Source organism: Myzus persicae, unplaced genomic scaffold, assembly GCF_001856785.1.
Source record: "Myzus persicae strain clone G006 unplaced genomic scaffold, MPER_G0061.0, whole genome shotgun sequence".
Classification (NCBI taxonomy): domain Eukaryota; kingdom Metazoa; phylum Arthropoda; class Insecta; order Hemiptera; family Aphididae; genus Myzus; species Myzus persicae.
In genome coordinates, this window is record NW_019103934.1 from 431,291 (window position 1) to 440,206 (window position 8,916).

At 25.9% G+C, this 8,916-nt stretch overlaps 1 protein-coding gene across 2 annotated transcripts; it reads right to left on the reverse strand.

Moving 5' to 3' along the window:
• Window positions 1–1,418: 1,418 nt before the first annotated feature.
• LOC111036603 (neuronal membrane glycoprotein M6-a) lies at window positions 1,419–6,151 on the reverse strand. 2 transcript variants are annotated; one of them, XM_022318686.1, is made up of 8 exons: window positions 5,924–6,151; window positions 5,029–5,187; window positions 4,340–4,492; window positions 3,643–3,802; window positions 2,932–3,091; window positions 2,712–2,862; window positions 2,473–2,621; window positions 1,680–1,805 (listed from the first exon to the last, which is right to left on the reverse strand). In XM_022318686.1, exons 3-8 carry the CDS (start codon window positions 4,479–4,481, stop codon window positions 1,680–1,682), a joined length of 888 nt encoding a protein of 295 aa, XP_022174378.1. In that variant the 5' UTR covers window positions 4,482–4,492; window positions 5,029–5,187; window positions 5,924–6,151. The 2 variants fall into 2 exon arrangements, with proteins under 2 accessions (XP_022174377.1, XP_022174378.1); XM_022318685.1 differs by lacking the exon at window positions 5,029–5,187 and having other exon boundaries at window positions 1,419–1,805; window positions 5,924–6,146.
• Between the last annotated feature and the right edge of the window lie 2,765 nt (window positions 6,152–8,916).

The window sequence follows — 8,916 nt, forward strand, 5'->3', positions numbered from 1 at the left end:
GGCAAGAGGGTCTAGGTCAGTGTCTTCGTTTTATAATAATAATAATATATTATCTTTAGAAATTAACCAATTTAGATAGAAATATTTTGGGTATACACTTCATTTCAGATAATTGTTTGTCATTGTCAGGCAGTGTATATTACTACAATAACATAGTATATTTAATAATTAATAAATAAATAATTATATATATAATAATAAATAATTCAAGTATGAACTTATATATCAGCATTTTTTCAATTTGAGTGACGTCTAAGAGTGTAAAAAGTTTGTCTCAAACTCTATGGACAACAAGGTATGAAGCGTTACTGGCTTCATTGTATACTTCTTGGAGTGAAATTTCATAGGCTATTATTGACGATCCCAATGAAAAACCTGTAACAAACTTAGACGCTTCCATTCTTTTGTTACCTTTTATTTCTATAGGAATGTGTTTAATGACTACTTTTTGAAATTTTTTAAATAATAACCAAGAAACTTCAATCAGTTGATATTGAATTTGGAATGGATCAAATTTAAAAATCCCTAATACTTTTATAGATAATATTATATAATATGTTTACCTGTTGGCTGTAAGGTTGTAATTAATGTTTTCCATAAAGTAAACACCTAATTTTTTGTATTTTAAAAATTATTAACCTTGCACAAAAAACTTTTTACTATTAAAATGATACCATATAAAAAAATATTATGTTAACAGGATTTGGATGATTTAAGAGAAGTCTAAAACCATTTTCTTAAGTTCAGAGCTTATAAATATTATACATAAATTTCTCTTATAATTTATTATAAAATCATTTCCTTTATTTTAAGAATAATAAAATAATTAAAAATATTATAATATTTCAACATTAAATGTAGCATTTAATAATTAATAGAAAGTCAGAAATTAATTTATACAAACATAGATAGATTGATACACAAAAGTTGTATTAAAAATAAAAATGCAAATATTATGCTTAATATAATATATTATAGAAAATTGTTTTTGACAAATGACATTAGTCATAATCACTCATTGAATACATATTTTGCTAATAATATAAATGTTTAAAGCATAAAACCATTTATACAATTAAAATAATTGTTTAACAAAAACTAATGCTTAATATTGAAAAGCTTTTAATGGATCATTCTTTATTTATAGTGAACAAAAAACCATAAAATACTGGAAAATGAAAATGATAAAACCTAACAGAATAAGAAAAAGGACTAGACTTAATTATTTGTAGTCTGTTAAAAATAAAATAGGAAACAAAATCAGGAATATTAATTGTTTTTTGGCTGATGAAATTTTAAATAAATTTAAAGAATTCAATTTCAATAAGGTTACTATTACAAAAAACTTATTATTTAAAAGTAATACTTAAAATATAGTTTCAATATTTAGTACAATAAGATTCAAATTAAAAATCTTATAATTAAAAATATATACTTTTAAAATTATACGTGATTTTATAAATAATCAAAATAAAAATTCTTTATATTAAATATAAATTAAAATATTGCCTTTGTCTGAAATATAACCCTAAGCTTATATACTAAAATATATAATAATTATGAGTGATTAACTGGACGGTAGATCAATATTACGAAACCCTGTAGTGTAGCACATTTAACAATTATGGAATGATTTGTGCAATTAGTTTAATTTATTTAATAAATTAGTCAATTAATGCTTAAAATCTTTCTTTTGAAGTAGCAAAATCAGTGTCTTGCAATAGTTGTAATTCTTGAAGTTCTTCAAACTTTTCATGATCTCTGATGTGAGCATAATTAGCAGATAAACACATCAGATAATGGACCTATTAAGTATCATACAATCATTATTATTAAAATGGTAAAATAAAATAAATAACATATTTTGGTAACTAGTAAATAACATTACTTTATAGATTTATCAGTTTAATATTTAACTTTTGTCTAGTGTAAAATAACAAGTAAATGCAGTAGTTTATGGCAAATTATCAAAAATACTACATGCAATATTTTTTTTTTTTTTTTATGAAAATATAATTTATCTGAACCGATTTATTTCTAAATATCACGAAAAAAATGTTTAGATATATGGGTTATTAAACTCTGCATCATGAAAGAAGCAACTTGTTGCACATATTCCCCTAATGTCGTTGATAGCAGGGAGGCCAAATTCCCCCTCATCTCTTACCACCTGGTAGCAAGCCTAACAGGCGTAAGTGGTAGGAGATGCTCAAACTGACGAAAAAGAAAAGTTTCTTCTCCCATGGATACTGTGTGTTAATTTTTAAAATTGGGATTTAAAACTATACTTCGTCTTAAGTTTTATGGGGCACAGTAAAAAAATAAATTGTAGTTCCATATTTTCGAGGTTATATTGATTTTCAGGCATAATTTTCTCGATATGCTTCTCATTAGTCATTATGGAACTTTGTTTTAGTCTGAACCTATTTAATTTTTTAGGAAATTTTTACAGCTTAACAAAATAATTCTTACCAAACTTATTAATATCAAAATTACACCAAAAGTAGCCATCATAAACATAAATTCTGATTTTTCAACAAAATCTCTGCAGAAGAACTTTATTTCTCGAATTTCACATATTTTTAAATATTCAATACGAGTTGATTGTGGAAATAAGAAATCTAAAACACAAATTTTTTTTTCATATCAAGAATTTAGCATACTATTGATGGAATATAGCATTCAAGTAATAATAGAAGTTGTATACTTACTAAATTGTGTTAAGTCAATGCATTGATGATAATCTTGAACTTGAGTACTAACACACATTTTCCAAAAAACGGTCAATATAAATGTCGAAACTATTAGTAAACCAAATACAAAAATCCAAAAAAATTGAAGTACATATATAATACCCATAAACTGAAAAAAAATGTTTATGTTAAATTTAAAACGAATACCTAATATTTTTTATCACATCAAAATACTCACAACTGCACAAGATATACGACCACCAACTCTATTTCTCCATGCCTTGTAAATACGACGGCGTGTTGCTCCTGTAGCCAGAAATCCAACAAATATAATCATTAATGTTAGAGCACCCATTCCTGCAGCTATCAAAACTAAAACGGTTTTCACAGTTTCAAGCCTTAAAAATATAAAATACAAAAACCATAAATATTATATTAATATTTAATACTAATAGTTAAATTTTTATTTATATTAATCATAAATGTAATTTTGAACACTACATAAGCAAACATTTATGAAGGGATTGGAACTTTCAATAATTATATATTTTTTAGGACGCAGCAAATGTCATATTTGACATCAATTAGTTTCATAATGCATACAGCTTAAATTTAAAAATGTTATATTTTACCAAATTTAAGTGATTTTGTACATTTTAAGATTTTTATACATAAACACATATTTTGTTACTTAATCAAAAAATTTTTTTTTAATTTTAAAAGAAATCTATTGATTTTAAGCGAAGAGCCTTCATCATCCATGTATACATTTTTAATCATTCAGTTAAAATATGAAAATTATTTTTGATTTTTATAAAAAAATATAATTGTATATTATAATGTGTGTTTAAGATTTTATAGTGCATATAATTTTAATTTACACATTTTTAACTGTTTTTTATTGAAGTTCCAAGCCCTAGTATATATAAAAAATAGAAAAAAAATGTACCAGCCAATATAAAGATGAAATACTTGATCCAACATCAATGCACTAAGCGTTACACCACGATACATTGTACAACAAAATACCCCAATACCAGTACAACATAAAAGGGCAGCTATTAAAGTAGCATATGGTATTCGTGTTGTGCATGCCACTGAATTGGTAGCTAAAAAAATATAAATGTAACATGATTCTTAATTAATATCATTAAAATTAAGTACATTATTAGAATTATGAGTTATTCAGGGTTATTATTTTACTAATAAGTAATAACTAGGTATATGAGTTTTGATAAAAAAATTTAAAAAACTGAAGAATATAGAAATTAGAAATGAAAATTTTAAAATGTTAAAAGTACTTGGTGCTAACCCAAAAATGTGAATATCTAACAACAAAATATAATAAAAATAAACCAATAAAATATTTATGTTTTATATTATAATAAAAATAATATTTATATTATTTTAATAATTTTATCAAAAAATTGAATTGATCGAGTTTAAAACTACTTCATAAAACAAAATTTTAAATTAAATGATGAATTATCATTTTGATTTTGGATTTCTGAAATATGATATGAATTAAAACTTGAAGGCTTTATGTATGAAACTTAAATACAATATTTAGTATACCTTCACACCTAAGTACTGAAAATACATTTTAAATACCCCATAAAAATAAAATGTAACACTTATTCACTTACATGCTGCATCGCCAGCTCGTATCTTGTAACTAGAATGTAACGAGTATTCAGAATATCGTCCAAGAGTTTCTCTAGAAGGGTTATAATGTGAACTTTGCAAAGGCATCTCCATTTCTGGTCTTTGGAAACTATACTTACTCATAGTTTGAAATGCTAAAACAACCATCAAGAACAACAATTATTTAATAAAAACAATTAAATCCTGATATGGACCTAATTTCATGAAAATCAATAATGTGATTGGGTAGGAACCTCAGAGAAAAACTGTAAATTCTTTATATTTTTAAAATAATTAATGATTGTTATATGGATTGATGACTACAGAAAGGGGACATAATTTTAACTTATAGTTTAAATAATATTAATTATAGGCGCCTACTGAACTAATAAGTGTATATTTGAATAAGCAAGGACCCAAATCTATTTTATTTTATAAAATATAATTATCTATTTCTATATTTATATTATTATCATAAGATAATATATTTAATATTACATATACCAGTTACTTACAGAATACCATATAATAATTAATTAATTATAGGTACCATTAAGATTTATAAAATAACAAACTGATCCTGTGCACTATGTTGCTCATTAAAAATGCCAACTCTATGTAAGACTTGCTTGTGATAATGCAAGTAATTTATTAGTATATTATATTCTTATTTGGCTTGCGTGATGCTTACTCTCTAAAAATAATATGTTTTATTTTTATTTATTTTGATTGCAGATTGCAGATTGCAGATTCTCTGATGAGTGGCTAAAGTGCAACTAAGCCACCTTGGTAGGCAATGTACGAAAATTAAATTTGATGCATGCTTACACCTGATCTGCCTGATGAACTACTGGCAACCAATAAACAAAAAAAAAGTACCAATTTTTACTAAATATATTTACATTTCTCCAATAGCCAATAGCAATCATTTAATAAAAATATTAAAATCATGATTAAAAACTAGTGGTGGTAGTATGAGAGGGAAAAATGCTTTATGACCTATTTTCATAACTACCAAATATACACCAAAAATTTCATGAAAATCAGTTAACACGTTTTGAATGCGTTCAATAACAAACCCTGTGACCGGAGAATTTTATGTACAAGATAATTTAACTGAATAAACCAATCAAATAATTATAACTTTTAAAATTTCATTTTTTTAGGCTAACAATAATAATAAATTCATAATTCAATGAATTGTTGTAAGTCTGTTCTTTTTAACCAACGACCAGTCAGAATGCAGATCGACTGACATGTCAAATATTGGCATTTAGCCTACCGATATGTAGGTGCACAAATGAACAAATTTTTTTTTTCAATTCACAAAATAAATATGTATCAGTTTTAATTATTTCCAATATTAGGCATATAATGAATATAAAAATTACGGTATTACTAAGGATCAATATTATTGATGTCCACATAACCTATACAGTAAAGTTGTGGTTGTATACTATGTTACTCAATTGATTATGACAAAAATCTACCTCACTTTTCAGTCGTATTTTATTAGAAAACGATAAAAACTATTGAATATTATTATTCCGTAATAGCTAATTTATCGTATTATATTTTATACTTACGTCAATTAAACAAAACTGTTCATAACGGCTCCTGAACAAAGATTAAATTGTTGAATATGGAACAATTTGGAATGTAATTATAGCTAAACTAAAAAATGGAATGAGTGTAAAAGACACAAAAGGCAAGTATGAAATAAATAATAATGTTGATAAAAAAAAACTATAAATTAGATTCTGATAATTTGACTAGATTTTAGTTTTTACTGTTATCAAATATCGTTTTGTTAAGACAAACAAAACACAAAAGTAACGAATGACGGGCTGGGTCGGTGGGCGGTGATCATCAAAAGTGAAAGTCGATCTGTTGCAGGTTTGGAGGTAAATTTAGTGCTGAAACTGAGTTTCTCGATGAGCGGAACGGACAACCTCAGAATTTAGATACTCTTACAGTTATCAAAACGATCAGCAGGCGAGTGATAAATATGCTACTAGTTACTGCATTTAGCGGTTCAATTTTAAAAACATAAGACGTTTGAATTTGGTAAATAAGTTTACTTTGAATCGGTCGAAACACATTTTTAATATTTTTAAATATGTTTAATATTAAAAATGGATAAATGTTTAAAATGAAAATTTTCGTCAAAACGTTGTTAAAATTATAAAAAGTACAAGGACTGATGCAAAGCAAATTTGTATATGTATTCAAGCATCTTTAATCTTTATATTTTTAAAATCGAACGACTTAGAAGGACCTATAGGCTCCTACCTACTTGAATATTTGTCATACGTATAGGACAGGTATTTCACGTTCATAAATTGGTTCTGAATATTTTGATCTAATGACTCGTCGGCCGTCACCGACGATCTTGTATTCTTGTCAATTGTATTCGCTATCGCTATTTAAACGAGTGACTATGGGTACGTTTTATTGACGAAAAAAGGTACCTACCAGATTACGGATTAAAATATTAGCTTTGTTCGTTTTGACAAAAAGTGTACACTTTTTGAATAATAGTATACACTAGAGTCCGATTGTCTGAAGCTGTTGTTTCGGAAAAGTGTCCGAGAACACGTCATCATTTGTTCTAAAATGTGTGAGTTTGGTGTCACTATAGATGGCACTATCCAGACATTTTATCAATGAAAAACATTTTGTCTTGTGATACAATCGTTCCGAAGCCAAACTAATTTTCAATTTTTTATAAGCATTTAAAGTTCAAATTTTGATAATATTTATGAAATTGAAAATTGAAAATGATTTTGTAGTCAAAAATGTATAAAATGTTCAATTTTTATAGCTAAGGATTGAACATTTAAAACAAGGTTCAATTTAAGAAATTTTTTCCATAACTAAGAAATCTAAAAAATATATGAATACCTACAGTTATTTTTTAAAGACATTTTAAGTTCAAATTTGGACAAAATTGTATATATTAACACTAAGAATAACGTTTATCATTTTATTGTAATTCGGTTCCAAAACAACATAATTTTTTCATAGGTATATTTAATATTTTTCCAGCTTCGCTGGTTATTTAAGAATAATATTCATAATTTTTATTCAACTTAGTGGTTATCGTTTAATAATAATTAATAAGTAATAACAATATAAAACATCCTAGACTGACTATCGTCTGCTCAGAATCGTATTTCGTATACAGTGATATCATATCATTGAATTCAAATTTAATACTATCTATACAGTGACTTTCTAGATACCTAATGTACAGCAGAGCGACATCCACTTATACGCTTTTTATAACTTCAAATAATTTTCCATACCTAACTATTTGACTACCCAAATTCTGATTGTAAATTATTATCCGTAGCAGCAATTTGAAAGTTACAATATTGGTTTTGCATTACTCTGCTCTCGGCTTCAATTTCAATTCTTATGTTTTGGCTGCACTTTCTGCAAGTATAATATTATTATATTTTATTGTCGTCCATCGATGTTTGTACCTACCTATCATATAATTCTAGGTTTATTATTTCTAAACTAAATACAATATTATTAATTTTTCATCAAAATCTCGTTAATATGCAAATTATTTTTTAGTTAAAAGTATAAAAATGTTAAATTTTTATTGCTAAGAATTGAAAATTTAAAACATGATTTTTCATAAGTAGTTAATACTGTAACCAAAATGTATGAACACAATTTTTATATAGATAATTTAAGTTCAAATTTGGACAAAATTAGATATACTTAAGCAAAGAATAATGGTTTTGTTGTAATTTATTTTTTATGGGTACCTACTTGAAGCTTTCAAAGTATATTATTATTATTATATATTATACACACAATGACTAAAATATGATATGATATAATATAATTTTTTTTTTCGATAAAGGTAGACAAACTTATAAGGAATCTTGCATTAAATTTTAAAATCTTAAATATAAAAAGAAAATTTTTTATAAATTTCTTACACAAAATGTCACCTCCATAAACTTAAAAAGCCAGTTGTTGGTATTAACTTATTAGCGACCTATAAAAAGCTGGTATTTCCATTTGATCGGAGTTTCAATATAAACATGTTATTTATATTTTATCGTTTTTGTGAAATTGTTATCAGTAGGGAACGGACTTAATTGTAACCAAAAAATCAAAATAAGTATGTATATAAATATTATAAATATGTAATTATTTTTATCAAAATATGTAAAAAAAATAATAATGTGTGTATGTGTCCGACACAGAGGGCTGATCGAAAAAAACAACACTCGGTGGAACAGAGACTATATGCACGGAATGCTATTAAACGCCTACTTATGTTTGGGTAGGCAACTTAACCAACGCAACTGACCAACGAAGCTTTGGCAAACTCTGTCACAACGACAACACTAGGGAAAGAAATTATTAATGGTTGTGTGGAATGAGGAAGACGTAATTACATAGAAGTAGGATGACTCAGTTTAAGTACAAGGGGGGGGGGGGGCTTTTCTCTACGTTTCGATCGATCTGGTGCAATGATCGTACTCAGTACACTTTCAGGGGTGATAATTCTTAAAATTAACTTAGGTCTAAGGCAGTTGAATGACGAGCAGCT

Coding starts and splice junctions, on each gene's coding strand:
- LOC111036603 (XM_022318685.1), bottom strand. CDS start 4,481: ATGAGTAAGTATAGTTTCCAAAGACCAGAAATGGAGATGCCTTTGCAA. Junction 3,092..3,642: donor TTTCATCTTTATATTGGCTG/GTACATTTTTTT, acceptor TATATTTTTAAG/GCTTGAAACTGTGAAAACCG. Junction 2,863..2,931: donor GTCGTATATCTTGTGCAGTT/GTGAGTATTTTG, acceptor ATTTTTTTTCAG/TTTATGGGTATTATATATGT.